We start from the raw sequence: 20,879 nt of genomic DNA on the forward strand, positions 1-20,879 counted from the left end.
AATGTCAAAGACCTTTTTCATAATTACTTCATAAGAAAAAAATTGTAGAGCTGGACTTTACTAAATCTTGAGGCTTTGAATTGATGAAAAGCTCACGGGTTTGTTCCTGCTCCCAACCCCTCCCCAAGATCAGCCCACTTTCTCTTTTGTGGTAAAATGTTTCTTCATATTTTCATTGAATTTCTGAAAGCAGGCCCTGGGGCCTCCATCTGTCTTCATACAGATTTTTGTTTTTACATCCTACTCTACCATTGATAGTTTTTTTCCTTTCCCTAAATCTGGCTGGAGATCTTTCCCTGTGCTTATCTCCTTCTACGACAGTTCATTGCTCAGAAGAAAAGTCCTTTCCCTTTTTTTTTTAAAGATTTTATTTTTCCTTCTTCTTCCCAAAGCCCCCCAGTACATAGTTGTATATTATAGTTGTGGGTCCTTCTAGTTGTGGCATGTGGGATACAGCCTCAGCATGGCTTGATGAGCAGTGCTAAGTCCGCGCCCAGGATCCAAACCCATGAAAACCTGGGCCATCAAAGCAGAGCGCGTGAACTTAACCACTCGGCCTGGGCCAGTCCAGTCCTTTCCCTTTTAGGTAGTTTGTGCTAATGTTTACGCAGGGCACACAGGAAACAACACAAATGGCAAACAAGAGGTTGCAAGCCTGATTTCTTGACTATAGCTCCGCAGTGAGATGGTAAATGGAATCTTACGTTCCTCTTTAGCAGCAACAGCCTCTGATGAAGAGGCTCAAAATTCTACTTCCCACTCACAAGGGCCATTTTAACCCATCCAATCATGGGTGAAACTCTTGGTTTAGAACTGCAGCTGAACATGAAACTAGGCAAAACAAAAGGTGCTGCTTTGGCCTCAAGTGGTCAATATTTAGCTCTGAAGATCATGCAATTGATTGACACTCGATCTGCAGGGTCTCTGACTTGCCTAAGGTTATGCTTCTTTAAATATTTCTTCCAAAAGTGAAGCAAGTGTATATACACACGTGCACACACACATCACTTATTTCCACTCACCTGTATGTATCTAAACATCTATGCATAATATGTTACTGTATACAACAAAGTACAAAATAACGTAAAAAATAAGCATCATAACCGGAGTGTTTTAGTTTTACTAGGAAAAATTATGTTGTACTTTGAGTGTGTTTTTCTGTTTATGATCATTTTAGTATATGTATAAAATGTATATATATATATTCTTCTCTTCAACGTTTTAACCTCAAAAATAGTTAGTATTAGTCAAATTGAATGTTACCTACTCTTATCAAATTCTTCAAGCACGTGATTTTCATTGTACTCTAATCTAGATAATCCATTTTTTGAAACAATAACCTAAAAAGTCTTGTTTGAATAGATACTTTTAATTACAGTCTCAAGGTTCAATTATTAGCAAATAAGTTTTGGGTACATGTTCAATTATTGCCTTGGCTCCAGTTCATTTTATTTTCAAACACTTGCATCTCAGGTAATGAAAACGGTAGCGTTATCTACATTGTTTCCCTTCATCTATTAAAATGAAATATTCCAAATTAATAACATGAATTACGTTTCTAAATTTACAAGGCAGTACAACACTCTGAACATTTGGCTTTTCCAATTTTTTTTATACTGGTTCAATTTGCAGAAGTTTATCAGGATTATGAAGCAATTTGTCACTTAGTATGATTATATTTCCAATATCCATATTAATAGTTGTGATGAGTAGCATACATAATCAAAATTAAAAACAGTTATTTAGTATTATCATACATTTCAAGGTTTTTAGACTTAACCTTCCAACTATGCTTCTCCTAGGATAGTATCATAATTATTACTTTTTTTTTATGCTTCACAAACTTGCAGCTAAATGAGATAGGCTGGGTTACAAATCAACAAGTAATGTAAATGAGATTGTGATTCCTCATAAAGTGAGGACAGACAGTGGGATACAGTCCTTGACAAGAGACTGGGGTCAACAAAATTCCTCTAAGAACATACTCTGGGTTTCATCTGCTTAGACATTGGCAAAAACACCCAACAAGCAATTCTAAGGAACAGGGCTTGACGTGCAGATCATGGGGCTGATGCTCTAGGAGTAGAGCGAGTTCTGTGGAGGAGCAATGATACTAACACTCCTGGCTGTGTGCCAACAATACTTTCACACAGTGGTCTTATTTGACCCTGTAATTCCACTTTAGAGAGAAGAGTGTGGAAAGTGAGAGAGCAAAGTAAAATACTGATGGTTACATAGCAATCTGGGAAGTCAAGAGTTGAAGACGTCATCTAATTCCAAACTTTAGGCTCTTTTCAAAAGCAGTAAAAACAAGGTCTGTCTACATCAGTCCTGTCCAATAGAATATGCTGCAATGATAGATATGTTCTATATATGCACTGTTCAATACAGAAGTATTAAACACATTTGGCTTTGAGCACATGACATGTGGCTGGCGTGACTGAGGAATTGAATTTTTGTTTTATTTAACTGTTAAGTAATTTAAATTTAAATGTAAATAGCTACATTGGGCTAGTGGCTACCATACTGAATGGTGCAGGTGACATACTGCCTGCAGGTAGAGGCTGAAAGTTGGTTGAATTACTCACATTTCCTTGAATATATCTAAGTATGGGAATAAAACCATTACATATTAAAAAAGGTCCATATTAAAATTTCTATGTTTGTCACATTAAAAAGAAATCCCAATAATACTCCTTAAATTTCATTGCACTCTTTCAGAATGCATGACATCTTAGGGAAAAAAAAAAAACAAAAACTACATTGACTTTAACATTTATCCTGTATGTGCAAACTATAATACTGGAAAATAATCTGTTTAAGGGATAATGGTAACAGCTGGTGTTTATTAAACACTTATAATGTACCTCATACATTATGTTTTGAGTCCCACAATACCCACTAAGATAGATGCACTTCTTATCTCCATTTTACATTCAAGAAAACAGAGACAAAGGCAAGTAGTGCAGCCACAATTCAAAAAGCAGTCTAAATTGGGATTTTATGCTTTAAGTGTAACTCCGTGGGACTAGAGAGAGAAAAATAAATCAGAGGAATCTGTCTCCTGCCTCTCAATAAATGATCTTATGTTTTAAGAGTCTGGTTTTCAAGACTCTTAAGAATGCATTCATTGATTATTTCATAAAGCTTTGGAAGGAAATTAGAAATCTTAGCCATGGTACAGAGCTCTAAATGTTCCTCTTCCATTCAGACCATTCCTTAAGCCATGTATTATAATATATGTTTGAGAGAAGTGTGTCATGTGAGTGTTTGCATGTGTAAACACACACATACTTATATACATAATTACTAAATCTTTACCAGTATTTTCTTATAGGGAAATCAATTACAAATGATTTTTCTTTTTGCTTATCTGTGTTTTCTAGCAGATATACAGCTAGCATGCCCTGTATAAACATACATCCAAATAAATATTAAGGACCTTTAATTATTCATGTAAAACCAGATTCTAGGCATTGAGGATAAAGCATTGAAGAAAGCAGATGAAAAATCCCATTTTCAAAGGGTTTTCATCCTAGTGGATCAAAGCAAAATGCTCAATACCATTGCATATTTTCTAGCTATTACTACATATTTTTAGAGCATATCACAAATTAAATAACGTTATGATTGATTTGGAACTCTGCGAAGTACTGAACATCACGTTTGCCTTTATTAGAATCTCAAAAATTGTAAATAAATATTTGTGAACATGACAGTGCAACAATTTAAGATAACGCTATCATTTAATGTGCAATTAATAAGATGTAACTGAAAATACAAAAACCTTTTTCTCTTGGATGAACAAATTTAATAGTAAAGATGGAAAATTTGAAGACCAAAATTTTACTTAGAATATTCAGATAGAAGAATAAAGAAACCTGAATAACAAAGTCCAATATATTCAAACCCATTTAATAATTAAAGGGGAGATATGGAGAAAATTTTTCCTTTACCAACACTAATTTTATCAGAAATAGAACTGCGAAGTTTTGGGTTTCTCTGGTTTCAGTGAAGCATTTTCAGGATAAAAGATTTATTGGAGTAGAATAATTTTTGTATTACTACTACTAAAAGTAATTATAAGTGTGAATTTGGTACTACACAGACATAAGAAATGTAATAGATGATATAAATAAATGCTAATTGGCCAATGAATAGAAAGTCTTTTATCTTTAGTTCTAAAGCATTTGTATGTAAGTATGTAAGCTGTACAGACTATAATCATTATTATCAACAGTAAAAGTGTATCAACATTAATAAATGTATGAGTATATTTAAAATGATTACTATGTGCCAAGAACATCCTTATCTCATAGTCACATAAGCCCTGTACCCTGTTGAGTTTGTGTTTTTTGGGAACTTGTCTGCCCTTTCTTGCGTGGGGGAAACTGAAATAGCTAATTAGACACAAAAGGTCTACAAAGCTACCTACAGTAAAAAATATACACACACAAACACGCATATTTTTAATATTCTCAAGACAGTCCTGATAAGAGTAATAGTTTCTTCTCAGCACAATTAATGAAGTGTGTCTTCTGGCAAGAACATTCAGTAAGGTCATTTGGCAAAAGGATGTTTTCCCAAAGGTTCAAGGATTTTATTTTCACTGTAGAATTTTCTGTTCTTAATTTGATTAACTTCCTTATGGACAAAAAGGAACTGTTTTTCCTTTTTCAGCCTAAAAATAGTACTTGTGGTGTAACTCTCTGGTTGTATAGAAAACATGAAAAGAGTTAAATATTACTATTGACATTGTAACTCAACAGCACAAATCAATTAACCATTGCCACATTGGATGGACAAGGAGAGGGGACCAAAGATAAAGTACCTTAACTTTTTTAGAGATAGTTGTTGTTATTCTCAATCTTAAATATATTCTGGACTCCTTTACTCCTTCAGCCACATCCCCCTTCATGATAGCTTCCACATCACGAGCAGTGTGATTATTTTCTGGCTTAAAATCTTATAATGGCTCTCCAGCTTCTTCTGGATAAAATCCAACATTTAGCATGACAGACAAAACTCTTCACCGTGTGGCCTGGGTTACCACCCCGCCCTCTTCTCCAGCTGTTCTCCTTCTGTCAGTTCACCTGCCCCAGCCCAACTGAGTCAAAGCATAGATCCAGATCTCTCAGTGCTCCCCATAAGTCTGCCATCCTCCAATAGCCTCAGGCTATGAGGACTCTGATCCTGCCGGGACCACTCCTCCAATCCCACCTTGATGCTATGCCCTATACTTCCAACCATCTTCTTATGACCCTTATGCCAGTTTCAGTCAGTCATGAGAAGCCCAGGACTCCCAGTCATTCTCAGCCTCGACCTGCATTTTCTATCTGGTTCATTTTTGCCAATCGCACTCACTACCATCTGAAATGCTATGTATTTTTACCAACTTTTTAAACGAATAAATACTGAATGTCTTACAGTTCGTGTTCTGTCTTTTGATGGGACATGTTTTTTATATTTGAATAGAAATGTACATGTTGCTTTCTCTTCTGGGACCCCCCTTCTCATTCTCATCCACCCATATCTGCCCGCAGCCACCCCCCACTTAACCTGGATAATTTCAGTTTATAGTTAAAATCTCAGTCAGATGATCCTGATAAAACGATCACAGCATTTATTTTATTGTAATATAACTGATCATCTGATTGCCTGTCTTTTTGCTTGGCTCTAAAGGAGTCTCAGTTTTCCTGTGGAATTCCTGGCACATAATGTGTATAAATCAACAGCTAGTTGGATGCATGAACTAATGAACTAATAAAATGAATAATTAAGTGGCAAAACTGGTGAAGCATTAGCGGAGGCTTGAAGGAATTGAGTTTTGCTGTGAAATAAGGGCAGAGGAAATATCATCAGGAATGCATGGAATCCTGAGTAAGCAGAGCAGATTTAGGTCACAGCAAACAGTTGGATATAAAATGAATCTGGGTGCATGGAGCAAGGAGACAGAGAGAATTGGGGCTGCGAGCAGACTCTATAAGCTGCATGGTGTTGTGCTTAATGCTATGGAACTCAGATTCCCTCATCTTCTTAACTGCATTGCCCAGGCCCCAGAGACTCATTCAGGGCACTTCAGGAGAGGGTGTCTCAAAAGGAGGGGGGGAGGCAGAATGACTAGGATTCCCTGTATTCATATCTCTCCACACCCCCTCCCTCCACCAAAGCAACTCTGCTTTAATCAGCTTTACATATCAAGGATTTAAGTTTACTTGGAAAATAAAAGTTTAAAAAGCATTCCACAAGGTGATAGTGAAGGCCTGAAACTTGGAAACCCAGGAATAACATAACAAGGCCTCTGTGTTAGAAAGAACGTTTTGGAGATGGGAAGTCAGGGCCCGCTGGGAGCCATGCTAACTAACAGTCTAGGACACAAACAATGCTGAATCAAATGGACACTGGCAGAATGTCTGAAAAGAAGTTATAATGAATAATAGAGAGCATTTTGGGATTAACCAAAAATGAGGGGTGAGGCAGTGAAGGGTAGGAAGAGTCCAAGATTTTAGGGTTGGGAAATTGACAGACACTTGGGTTCCACTCACCACGAGAGTAGACAGAAATAGAAGCAGGTTGGGGTAGAACATAATTAATTGACTTTTAGACACATTTAGTTTGATTCCTTATGAGACACCCAGATGAAGAGCTCCATCTGGAGTATAGTTAATATACATTCTCTATGAGCTGAGGAAACAGTCCTGGGTTGTGTGTGGGATAATTGAGGCATTTTATGTTACACAGTGCCTATTTTTTTGTATGATATGAAAAATGTCATCTGTTGAGAAAGAGGGAAAAGATTTGAGTAAACTAAGGGTGTTAGAAAGTTTAACCTAATTGATCTAGGACAGAGTATGAGGAATAAATACTCCTTATGATAGATTCTTTTAAAAAGCTGAAGAGGTGCTAACGCCATGCCAATACTGGTTGTTAGGAATTTGTAGTGACAGCAATCTGCATAATTATGAAATTTCTCTCAGGTTATGCTCAAAGTTCAAGTTGTGGGGACTGAAATACGAGATCATAATATTGATTCATGGTTGAAGGTTTGTGAGCCACTTGCAGAAAAGAAAGTTTCCAAATGATTGAACAATTTTGCATAAAGTAGTTCAACTGATAGATCTAGGGATGAAGGTAAGATCAGAAGTTGGTCGGGGCCGGCCCCGTGGCTCAGTGGTTGAGTTCACCTTCTCCAATGCAGCGGCCCAGGGTTTCACCAGTTCAGATACTGGGCATGGACATGGCACTCCTCATCAAGCCATGCTGAGGTGGCATCCCACATACCACAACTACTAGGACCCACAACTATAATATACAACTATGTACTGGGGGGCTTTGGGAAGAAGAAGGAAAAATAAAATCTTCAAAAAAAAAAAAGCTAGTCATTGGATTGGCAAAGAGGTGAGGCATTTGAGAGCTGGCATTTACAATGAAGCAGAAGAGGTTATGAGAAAAATCTTCAAAAGTCAAAAATCCAATCGAGAACAGCAGAAGTAATCACCTTATATTTAAAAAAGGTGGTAAGAGACATGCATGCTGCAATAAAATGTTCCAAAAAATAAATCATCCACTGCATGAAATGCTAGATGGATCATTAGGTATTCTAAGTTCAACAAAATACAACTACACAACACACACACACACACCCTTTACACCTCTTTATAATTATTTTTAAAATTTTTATCCTATAAAAACTAACTTTTTTAATTTTATCATATTTCCTCTACTTGATTATTATTAACAAGAATAATATTTTTTCATTTTAATTTTGCTTTTTACTGAGAAGCCCTTAGTGTTCAGCTGGTATACGGAGTCAAGAATAGCTATCATAGGGGCCTGCCCGTGGCCAAGTGGTTAAGTTCTTGCGCTCTGCTTCAGTGGCCCAGAGCTTCGCAGGATCGGATCCTGGGCGCGGAGATGGCACCGCTCATCAGGCCACGTTGAAGAGGCGCCCCACATAGCACAACTAGAAGAACCTATAGCTACAATATACAACTATGTACAAGGGGCTTTGGGGAGAAGAAGAAAAAAAAAAAAAACATTGGCAACAGCTGTTAGCTCAGGTGACAATCTTTAAAAAAAAAAAAAAGAATAGCTATCATATTCCTTATGGTATTGTGGTAATGAAATTTGGTGAACTCTGAAATGGGATAAGCAAAGCAGATTATAGCACTTCTCTATTCAAGAATGATTTGTGATTTTTCAAGTACAAATAAATCTTGTGTAGATAACTTAGATTATTGCAAAGCAAGGTTCTAGGAATAAAAATACATTTATGTTTCAGTTTCTGAGTCAAGGCTACTCCAGTCCCTGAAAATTTTCTTGTTGTCTAGTGTTCCTTATTCTCCAGAAAAAAAGAAAAAGAAAACTATCAAAGATAAGTCTGAAAAGCATATAGGGTTAGAAACCATCCTACAAAGGACACTATGCACTTATGTTTTAAAATGTGGAGGCCAAGCTTTGAAAAGAAATCACAGTTTAAGTTGTTATTGTCGCATGAGGGTTGTTACACAGCTATCTTGTAATTCCTTTCAAGGAGATTCGTACAGAACATGTGATTGTCTCAAATGAAGTACAAGCTGTTATTCCTTATTTTTTTTCCATTTTGAAACTTAATTTGATGTCTACTCCTTGTAAATTTGGCGTCTTCTATGTTGTACTTACTATATGCTATTTGAAGAAAAGAGGGTTTGAAATTTGAATTTCTCACAAAATTACCTAAGCAATTAGAATTGTTCTCTTTCCTTCAAGTCTGACACAATTGCTCAGACAGATAACATATCAAAAAATGTTCCTCCTTCTTTCTCAAAACCCAAGGACAGTATTGCTTCATGTAAAATTAAATAAGGGGTAACTTTGTTATTTTATTCAGTCTAAGGCATTTGGAATGCATTTATAGCATGAAATGGTGAACAGGGAAGTTTTAATTACTAGATCAAAATAAGGAATTGTCCCATTTTAAAATGTTCAGCCCAGAACACTGGTAAACTCTGATACCACATTTTAAGGACAGACCTAATGGAATGCATTCAGAGAAAAACAGCAAATGCGGTGAGTCCTTTCAATTCATGATGTAAGGGGAATTATTCAAGGAACTAAAAATATTTTATGGGTAAAGATTATGATGCACATATAAGTTATTATATACTTTGAAGAGATCAAAATAATATTATGTGGAAGGTGTACACTTGTTTTAAAAAAGCTCAAACCAAAATGTGATTGCTCTAGGAAAAATACCTTTTTCTTTTTTTTTAAAGATTGGCACCTGAGCTAACAGCTGTTGCCAATCTTCTTTTCTTTTTTTTCTGCTTTTTCTCCCCAAGTTCATAGTTGTATATTTTAGTTGTGGGTCCTTCTAGTTGTGGTATGTGGGACGCCGCCTCAACCTGGCCTAATGAGTAGTGCCATGTCCGCGCCCAAGATCCAAGCTGGAGAAACCCTGGGCCACCGAAGCAGAGCCCGCGAACTTAACCACTCGGCCACAGGGCCGGCCCCAGGAAAAATATCTTTCTTCATTAACAGAAGAGAAAGCAGCACAACATAAGGCTTATTAATAATGCATCTCTTCATCAGATTGCCCAAGTGTTTTTATGGCTCAACTACCTATCTCTTAGTTATATGTTTAAAAAATTTTATTATTAGAGTGCCAGTTATTAAACTTCTCATCTCTTTACCCACACTTTGATATTCTACTTTGTGATACTACGGCTGGAAGTCTCTAGACCAGTGGCTCTTCTGGGAACTCTAGGCCCCTTTCAGGGGATTTGTAAGGTCAAAATGGTTTCAATGATGATTCTGAGATATCCTTTGCTTTTTTCACTCTCATTCTCTCATGAGTGTACAGTGAAGTTTTCAAGAGGCTATATGAAATATGATGTGGCAACATGGAAGCAGATATGGTTACTCAGCTGTCTTCCATGAAGCTAGTATTAAAGACATTTGCAACAATGTAAAACAATGCCACTCTTCCCACTAATTTTTTTTGGTTTTTGAAAATAGTCTTTTTCTAAAAGGTTTGCTATTTTTTTAACATGTAACGGGTTGATCATCATTGTTTTTAGAACGTCTCATCTTTAATATGGTAAATAGCAATAGATATCACCCACATAAACAAAAACTCTTTGGGGCCTTCAGTAATTCTTAAGAGCCCAAAAGAGTCCTGAGATCAAAGAGTTTCAGAAACGCTGCCGTAGACTGCGCTTCTCCATTGCCAGCTGGAAACCTGTTGGGTTCACAGGGGGCACTAGAGAGATATGAGAAGGACGGAGAAGGGGCTCATTCCTGCTAGTCTATCTGCACTTCCTGTTAGATCTCTCCAGCATTTCACCCTTGCAGCACATGGTTCCGGCAGCAATAGGCTCTAGTCTCCTGCTTATTTCCACCCCAAGAAAGACACAGTGAGCTCCTGCTACATGGTCCTGCACAGACCATAGTGACGCTCCTAAGAGGTCTGACTTCCATGGCTGCAGGCCCCTCCTTGAGCTCCTGAGCTGCCAAAGCCAGCCAGAAGTGTCCCCTCCACAGAAGACCAAGGGCAAGATCTGCCAGGCAACACTCTCTCCTCAGAACTCTGCATCCCAGCTCTAAGAGGTCCTTCCTCCAAGCTTCTGCGTTTTGATTTCTCCAACCTAGGGGCAGCATACACTTCCCGTGGTGTTATCTCTGCATTACCTCAGTGTTCACCTTTGCTTTTTCAACTCTCCAACATTGTTTAAACAATTTCCTATTTCACATTCTCTAAAGTAATACAGTGAGATTTCTGTTTTCTTGACTGGGTAGAGAGTGATACAATTTGCAAAAGGTATTAATGTATTAGACATCTCTAAAAAGCTACATTAATGAGAGAATCAATCATCTCTATGGTGACAAAAATTTAAGTATCTAAGAGAAAAATCAAAACTCTGTTCTGAGCTTACAAATCTAAAACTGTGAAAGTATGTTGGTAATTGGTGGAATTGATATTAAATATTATGTCTTCTACATCTAGCTGCTTTGTGACTACATTTTTATACATACATTATCCAGTCATTTACAAGAGGACTTTTCTGTATTTGATGGAAGTATCTCTTAAAATTATTACTTAAACATAGACTTCTAAGTCAATGAATGACAAGTGATGGATAATAAATTATATTTTCTTTAATGTTTAGCTATTATTAGATTGGAGACATTTTAAATACTTTGCATGGTCTTAGGATGAAAGTATGAACACAGGGGATTTTTAAGCAAATCATCTCTTCTCTTACAGAGAAGTTGATACTGATTTTCCCTTTGCGGTTTCTACTATATTTAAATTTTTAAAGTAAATAGTTAAACTTACCACCAGAAAGGAGAGCAGGCTTACTTTTTACCATTGGACTAGAATGAGGAAACTTGTTGCTAAATGACATGAAAAGGTGTGCTGTGAAATCATCGGGAAGCTCGGCTTCCAGGAATGTCTTCATAAATAGCTTGAAACCTTCAAAATCTATCGTCTGAAAAAAAAATGTTAAACATACATTTTAAGACTCAGCGAACGTTAGGATTTTGTGCTATGTTCAAAATCATTGTAGAAGAAATGACCTCATACATTTTTATATCCAAGTCTACAAAAGGAAGGTAAGTATCTGAGAAATTGATTGGGCAATTGCAGGCCAACATTGGTGATTAGATACATATGCACGGTACCAGGAAAAGCACGAGCTTTCCAGTCAAACATTTCTGTTTTCACCGTATCTGTATGACCTTAAAATCTTGTTCTTTGAAACTTAGTTTCCTCCTCTGCAAATTGGGAATAATATTCCCAATCCCACAGACTTGTTGCAATGATTAAATTAGGCAATTAAGAAGAACACGCCAATGCAGAGTCACGAATACAGCACGAGGACTCCAAAAGAAAGGAATTTCTCTGATCTCCTTTCCTTGTCTCTAATGGTGAATACTGTTTTCAACAATTGGAAAAATGGTTAACATTAAAGTTTCACCCCAACACCAAGATCAATTGATTTAAAATTCCAAAGTGAACATCTAAAACTTCCTATGCAGACTTTCAAAGAAATATATTTCAAGATCCTTGTCCACCCTTAATCACTTCAGGACTATAAAAGAGTAGACATGTATTTCGAAAGAATTATTGTTTCATTAAGAGTCTCTAGGATGTTCACTTGGGGAAAGGATGATGGAAGCAAACTTCTAGCTTCAAGTTAATGAGGAGATTTCACAGGAGCCACCTGGAGAGCTTGCTTTCTCCAAGCAGATGAGGACAGGGGGCCAGGATCTGACTCCTGCCTGGGTAACTGAGGACAAGAGTGCAGGTGCTTTGGGGCAAAGGCAAGTAAAATGGTACTGTATTGGGCGTGGCCAGCACTCCTTATAACTGCAGGGACAACAATGCATAAATTTTTCCTGGGAAATAGATGTAGACCACATGGAAGAGAGGGCCAGTGGAGTCGTGTTGGGTCTTATCTAGTAGGACATCAAAGGAACTAGAGACCTACCAAGAAGAAGCTGGAATAAACCCACATCTCTCCAGATCTAAAGAGTGCAAGGATGATGGGTCTCAAAGGAAACCCTTGAAGGGTATTTTTTTCTTACCCAGTTTAACGTAACTGAGATGAAACTAAAAATAGGGCAAAAAATTAATTTGGAAGAACTGGTGCTCTTAATTTTCTTTAAACTCCTGGACAATGAGAATAAAATTAATTTCTTAAACTTCTATTTTGGATATACAAAGGCTATTTTTCCTATGTTATAATATAGGGGGATTGCGGTAGAGAATGACTAATTATATTATTGTATTATTTTGAATAAACCTAAAATGGAATATGACATACAGGGATATTGGTAGAGAAAGTAGATTTTTGCAGATTAGATCATGTACCAATTAAGTATATGTACCGTGTAGGCTTTTACACCTAGTATAATCTCAAGCCAATAAAAAACAAAACCAAAGACTTCTCTTTATTTCTTAATAATTCCAAGCCTCTGCCTAGCCCTGAACCTGACATTTTAGTCTTGCTTTACTTATTCATTCTCAGAAGGGCCATTCAGACATTTATATTGGTAACAGTAACAAGGCTTCATTTTCTTCCATATTTAATAAATCACCACCAACAGAGAATATTGTAAATTCTACTAACAGACTGAACCACATAATTAAAAATGATGAATAGTATAAAAATCTAAAGAACAGCCTCCAGTAGCAGATATAATATCAAAAAGCAATTTGCCAAGGTTTCAAAATACATAGATGAGGCCAACAGCCAGACCAGCATATCCAAATAAGTTTTATTAAGCAGGAGCATCGATTCTTACTAATTAGGGTTTCTAGAGATGGCCTATCTAAAAAGTAACCCACACGCAGTTGGATGAGTGACCAAACAGTGATGGATAATCTTCAAAATGTATGAAGACTCATGGGGAACCAGGAGTTAATTTTATCACAAAGTTATACGATGTTTATGTGATGAACATATTCTTAGGCATTGTGTTTAAAAGCAAGGTTAGTTATAGTTGCTCTTCCTTCTGTACCCTAAGCCGTTGTAGTTAGCACTGTAGTTGACAACATAACAGATGATAGGAGCATGGTTTCAAAGTCAGACTACCTGGATCAACTCTCAGATACAACACTTTTTAGCGGTGTGAAGGTGGGCAATTTATTAAACTCTCTGTGCCTCAAATTCTTCACCTATAAATAATAATAATAATACCTACCTCTTGGTTGTATAGGAGGGATTCCAAACAATATTTGAAGAATAAGCCTCAAAATCACATTAACTTAAATGTTTTCGTATACATTTAACAAGTCATTCCATGGTTCATTGTTTTATGGTCATTTATTTTTTTGAGAAAGCTGATAACAAAATATTTACAAAGGACTGGATTTGCTGAAGTTTTCCTCTGGTTCTTCTTTTGGAATAAGATTATATTTTAAAATGAGACTATTTTAAGCCAAGAGTTTAAGGGGTAACATAGGAAAACAACAACCACCAACCAACAAACAAAAACAAAAATAGGGATTTCAGAATAAAACAATTTTATTTCATATTCCAATACCTCCACTTGCCACCTGAGTGGTTTGGAGCAAGAAATTGATCTGCTCTTTTAAGGAAACAATCTGCCATATCCCAAGTGTTCACTCTTTATAGAGACTTCACCCACATAAAACCTCCTTGAAATTGGCACTTATGACTTACTGATGAAAACCAGAAAAATACCCAACCGAAAGGAAAATATGGACTGTAATGTATGGCATCCATCTTAATAAGGAAGACATTACTTCTTGGTCCTGCTTTTAGGAGCTTTCAGAGAAACTTTCTGAATTTTCTCAAGTGTTAGGCTCTTCCTTACTCAGCAAGCAAAAAATAGCTTGGTTTTATTCTCTGAGAGCTCTAAGCCTTAACTTCATCCATTTAAGGTCAACCTTTCAGGGTTGTTGCCTACATGTAATAATAAATTGATGAAATGGACTTAATGTATCCTTGGGCACACAGTATGTAAAATAAATAAAATAAAAGGAAGCACTGGTTTGAGATTAGATGGATTTTTTATTATCTTACTTTGTTCTTCTCTTTATTCGTCCAGAAAACTGGAAAATTCACTGCATCTTCCCAGATCAAACCTTCAGTTTTTTGTGTCTTAGATATTTTGCTATAATTGTTCTGTTCCAGGCAACATAGGCAAATTACTGCTTTCAGAAAGCAAGCATTTAAGAACAAATTATCTTATTTTAAAAAATAAAAGCCTGTTACAGATGTAAGAATGGAATAAAATTTCCTCAGTTCTTAAATGATTTCTATGAGATGATGTCATGTGCTTTATTAATGATGATCTGAATTTCTTTCTCCAACTTCTTTACATGTTGATGGGAGCAAACTTCCTTTCTTTTACATTCCTGTCATTATATGCAGCTCACAATGTTGCAAAATTCAAATTTCTTTAAAGCCAAAAAATAGATGCTTCAGTGTTTCCAATTCATTGAGGAATTCTTCTTCAATGTCTTTGTTAGCTAATCCATCTCCTCTTTTCTTATTAGTCAAAGATTTTCAAATCTCTTCTAAAATCCTATGTTGTCCAAAATATCAAACATTTCTGTAAGTGGATACTGTCCTCAATCTATACATTTTCCTTATCTCATGATTTAGCAGAACATTTCCAAATTTAGGTATCTTATTTTCCACTGCTGTCATCCAGCAGCAGTAGAATTGGTTTTTGAAGACTGTGATCTTTAAATAGAATGAGATCATTTATATGCATATCAATGGAAACACTAATGAAAAAAGTTGGGTGGGACTTAGTTGAATGAGTGTTCAAAAATCAAATTGGCTGTCAGCTCAAACAGAGACATACACACCAAGCAGTGTTTAAAGTTTTGAAAACTGCTTTTCCATTTTCTTTCTTCCTTCAGGAGCAGCCACCAGACTATTTAGGGAGATAACATAGAGAATCTGTAAAGAATACAGACGGAAGGAGCTGCTCAGATGTTGCTGCCAAATTGGCACAAGTTCAAATCACATTTCTATCTGCCTTTCATTCTTATATCTGACCATCTGGATCCTTTGGTTTCAAATCCCTGCTAATACTAAAGAAATAACACTAGCATTCATCCAAGTAGATTCAAAGTGAATGAAAATAAATGTCGTCACTCTATCACCACTTGAATTTATTTTGGCAGTTTCAGGGTGGAGATTTTCTCATATTCAGTAAATGTTCATTGTGCACCCACTCCGTACTAGTCTCTGTTCTAGGTGTTGGGGCAAAAATGTTACAGGAACATGCAAAAATCCTTCCATCAGGGGGCTTATCTTCTAATGAAGAAACTAAGAAAATAGCAAAATAAATAGGCTAAATGTACAATGTCTCATGGTATTAAGTGTTGTAGAAAAAATAAAGAAGGAAAAGGTTTATACATTTAGGAGGGAAGGATCTGTGCAGTTGTAAATCTGATGACCAGGAAATGAAAATCTGTTCTTTGAATAAAGATTTAAAGGGGATGAGGAAGAGAGCTTTGCACATATTTGGAGAAGGAATATTCCAAACAGACAAAACAGGTAGTGTAAATGCCCCAAGGTGTAAAGATGCCCCTGTTTTAGAGGAATTCCTGTAGGAGCCAGTGAGGAGGAGCAGGAGGCTGGAGCAGGAGTGAGGGAGGACTGGAGTAGTAGGACAGGAGGTCAAGGATCCGATCTTTGGTGGTGTGTGCACTGGGGCAGATCAGGTAGGATATTAGACCATCAATAAGAGTTATGACTGTAAGATGGGGTGAGAGGAATGGTCACTGGAGGGTTTGCAGCAGGAAATCACAGGATCTGATGTATTTTAATAGGATCATATGATCATAATAAGATCTTTATCTCAGAAAAAAGATAATCCACGTCTGACTTTCTAACAAACTTGTATACACAGCTAATTAATAAATGATCTTTAAAAGACAAAAATGAATCATTGAACTAATATAGATTAAGTAACTAGCGAAAACTGTGAACAAAGAAATAACTTTAATTCATTAATCAAAAAATGTTGATTGGGTGTCTACTATGTGTATATTACTGTTAGCTACAGAGTAAAAGAACTCTGATCAAATGAGGCAGGCAATACCTAAATTAGCTAGAGGTTTTCTTTCACCATTTCCATTTCATTTCTGCTTTCTAATTTATATCATTAATTAATTATGTTAAATTAAAAATTTATTTAAAAGTATATAAATTAACATGTAGCATAGCTAACTTCCTGAGATTTCAAAACCGCATTTTTATATTAAAATACTTTCAGAGACATTTGTATTTTTAAATGTCTCATTTCTTATGCTTATCTTGTACTGCAATTGATTGTTCATTATTTCAGATTTCAGAGAGCTCCTTGATAGTCCCCTACAACTGCCAAGTAGAATCTTCCTTTAACAAGAAAGAGTGAAAAGTGTGAAAACCTGAATCTATAAAAATTAGTTTTGTCAAATGAAAACATTTTTACTGCTCAGAGGCACATAATCCATTAACTGTAGCTTTACTTAAAACTAACATTTATTAAGACTAAGTAGAGAGAAAATTACAAATGTACTTTTTAGCGAAAGATGATAAATGGCAAGAAAAACAATGCTACTACAAGTTATTTTAGGAATTGTGAAATGCAAATAATGGATTGGAAGAATTTTAAGCAGAATATTTTAATCATAATTTTCAGTATATCTCATAATCAAGGATCTGTATCTAACTAAATTTTGTACTTCAGTTGGAATCCATTTTAATCTAGTATGACACTGTCTTGTCTGTTTTATAGTGTCATCACTAGGACATGTGTGAGCTGTTACTGAAGCATACACACAAATGTTTTAAAGCTATTTTCTCCTTGAAAAATAAAACCCAGTAAAGATTTCTTGAACAACTATGCATATACAGTTTTCATTAATAATGTCAGTTTTTAATTATTGCTGACTTATATGTTCACTTTTAAATAAAATTTCCAAAGAGAGTTCTTTTAATGCAGATGTGTGTGCAGGCAGATTTACAAGTGTATCTTCTTCCCTGCTAGACTATAAGATCCAGCACAACTTTGCATCACACAGTGTTTAACACTGCGTCTTTCACATTGTAGAGGTCTTACGTTACATTAGTGTCTTACATTACAGTATATATTTGAGGTGTGGATACTAGAATAGTAAAAACAGCAAAATTGCACTCAATTACCTCTTTGTAGGCAATCTAGCAAGAAAGAAAATTCATTCAAGTGGAATGATAAGAATTTGTGAAATAGAATGAATACAAAAAGCTTCTCAGCAGGAGTATATTCTTTCACTTATTAAATCTCAAATGAGATTATTTTAAAGTATAATAGTGTATGGCTATGTATTTAATATTTTAGCAGATTAAAACTAAAAAAAACAACAAAACGAATGCTAACAAAATAACCAAGAATTTGGAAGGTTTTCAAATATATACTATCCTATAAATTCTGTTCTTTTTAATCCATCAAGGCCCAAATCGACCAGAGTTAGTACTAGGAGAAACAGCAAGTTGAGAAGGTGTAGAAGACCAGGAAATAGCCAACATGTAAGAGTGAGGGACTGAGATTTTACAACTGGGTCAGGGAACCCACTAATTATTCTCAGGGCTTAAGAATTCCCCGAGTTGAAGCATTCTGTCAGTAATTTGTAAAATAGATTTATTAGTTTGACACTCTTTGGTAGCAAAGATCAGCTTGACCATTTCTGTTTCTCCCACAGGACCAGACACAATATCTAGTATATATTATACGAGTAATAAATGCATTTGGGATGCAATCCAATAGCTTCTTTCTGTTCCAAATGCTTTTCTCATTTGCTGTACGCTTATCTCTTATTGGTGGATATATTTATGCCAAACTACTCCTTAAAGCCTCTAATCTCTCCTTTTAATTTTTATAGTCAGTGATATGATCTATTATCCATAAATGGAAAGCTATTAGAAATATGATTGAAAAGTTTGTCCATATAATGGAAACACTATCTAAATGTTACTGTGCTTTAGGAGATACACTAAGTATGCACCATGTATGCTAGACTTTAATCCTCACGGTAACCCAGTCAATAGATGCTATTATCACTCTAAGTTATAGATGAGGAAACTGAGGCTCAGAAAAGTTAAGTAAATTGCCCAAGGTCAAAATCTCCTAGTTAGCACCAAGGACCTAAATAGTTCTAATTTCAAGGTCCACTCTGTTATAGTTAGTCAAAGTATAATTTTGCAGACAGATTTTCCAATATTCACACGTGGTACAAGATACTTTGCCACTGGTTTATCACTAACAAATGTATTGACTAGTCTAACAATAAGCTTGCCACTCTAGAAAGAAGGATATAAAATAAAGTGTAAAAATAAAAAATAATGGTATAACTACTCAATTGCCCGATCTTGAAAGCTCTGAGTTCACTGCAACTCCTTATGTACCCTTTGACATTCCAAGTATAACCTATTATTATTATTATTGACCTTATATCTGAAATGTGTTCTAAATCTGCCCCCAGCCCCACTGCTGTCCCAGTTTTCATCACTTGATTGGACTGCCTCATACCTGGTACTCTTTTCTACTTAAGCTTATTGTCCATGTTGCCTTCAGAAGTGGAAAAATTAACTTGTTGATCTTAAATATATCATTTGTGATTTCCTTTACCTATTAAAAAAAACTTAAAATCCTTACACCTTCTAAGCCCTTCTACTCAAATCTCGAGATTTATTTTACCCTAGCATCCTTCAGTTCTCTTCCACCCAAAAAAGCTATTACTGATGATGAAAATGCACAAACAAAAACATTAGACAACCCCTAAAAATAAACTTCAGGTGTAGCAAACACCTAAAGTGTTTGTTCTACTTGTCCTTGGAAAAGTGAAAAATAATCACCTGAATATTTCGGCATCACTTTTTTCTCTAATCTGCTTTTTAACTCCTATATAAATTGTCTAATAGATGTTATGAAATAAATGAAAAAAGAATCTACCTAAAGTGTTTAAATATTATTTTTCAAAATTGGCTACTATTAAACTAAGGAGAGCTATTAGTTTTTTTATTTTCCAAATTATTTAAGCTTGTTTTTAAAACTCATTTGTAGAGAAAACAATTGGAAGCAATCAGTATAACTGTATTTTATGTACCCTGAATATTTACCTATTTTTAAACTTCTATATCTTTATTATAGAAAGTTGGGGGAGAAATAGACAGATACCTTCTAGCCACTTAAAGTAGTCAAATCATTAATCTAAACTTTCAATTTAGGATAAAGATGTTCCAGGTGGTCCATTCTCAAATTCTAAATGTTTTCATAGATATACGGCAGTGCATTTTTTGTAAACGTTGAAATTTGATCCTCAGTGCAATTGCTAGATATCAAATTGATTTAATTATGATATGATGTAACTAATTAATCTCATACGTATCTATGTAAATATCTTCTCAAATTGTTGGACATGGTTCCATTCTATGCTAGAACAATTCTCTGAATGTTGAGGCATAAAAACTGAGGCTACACAGTGAAACAAAAGTTGCTATATATTTCAACAATAATTAATACATAATCAATATCAGGTTAGTAACAGAATTGTAGTAGGCATTTTATTATTCAGTTTTGTGGTGTGTTTTCAAAACTGTGTTCTGGTTGTAGGTTTGACAAAAAGAGGAAGATGATTGAAATTATGTTGATAGCAAAGGGAAAAGAAGCAGAAATATCGGTTAATGCGTTACTTCCATTCCTTGCTAACTAATTGTCCTTGCCATTCATGCAGTTGTGGCAGGTGGAGTAAATATGACAGACACAACACCTCTACTATCAGGACAACCTTCTGGATCGAAGCCAGGGTTGGCAGGGGGAGCAAATCACATGTCATGTCCCCTATTCCTACCTCATGGTAGAAAGAAATTAATATAGAGTTGCAAAAGACATCAGAGTTATATTTCTTCCCTTTATAAAAGAGAAAATAGAGGATCTGAGAAAATCGAGGTTATAGGATTGATTAGGGATGCATCTCAGCTATTCTCACTTTCACCTTTCATACAGACTCCCAAACTTTTGTATGAAATCATTGTTGGTAGCTAAAGCGTGACCAACAGCTACCGCCTCTAAACATCAATGAACACCTTTGTGTCAGAAACAGAGCAATTTTACACTTATTTTGGAATTTAACTCTTTTAACAACTCAATAAGGCCAATACTCTCTTCATTTTATAGGTGAACAAACTGAGACTAGGAGGGATGAAATAACCTGTCCAAGACCTGCTAATATGTGGCAGATGTGGGATTTGAACTCAGTTCGGCTGTACTCCTAAGGCCATGTTTTCTCTGTTATGCTTTCCAGATGCTTGCTTTAACAGGATTGGTTGAATTTGGTTCTGGAAGGACAATTATAGATTGCAATAAAAGGGTGTTTATACCATTGCTAA

General features: G+C 35.7%; 1 protein-coding gene across 6 annotated transcripts in view; it reads right to left on the minus strand.

Moving 5' to 3' along the window:
* DGKB (diacylglycerol kinase beta) overlaps positions 1-20,879 on the minus strand; it is a 685,277-nt gene that overhangs the window by 509,816 nt on the left and 154,582 nt on the right. For all 6 annotated transcript variants that reach the window (XM_044766591.2, XM_070509328.1, XM_070509320.1 and 3 more), the window contains one exon: positions 11,318-11,471. In XM_044766591.2, coding sequence (XP_044622526.1) covers positions 11,318-11,471 — 154 coding nt within the window. The remainder of the gene's footprint in view (positions 1-11,317; positions 11,472-20,879) is intronic.

The sequence above is a fragment of the Equus asinus genome, chromosome 1 (assembly GCF_041296235.1).
Source record: "Equus asinus isolate D_3611 breed Donkey chromosome 1, EquAss-T2T_v2, whole genome shotgun sequence".
NCBI classification, from domain to species: Eukaryota; Metazoa; Chordata; class Mammalia; order Perissodactyla; family Equidae; genus Equus; species Equus asinus.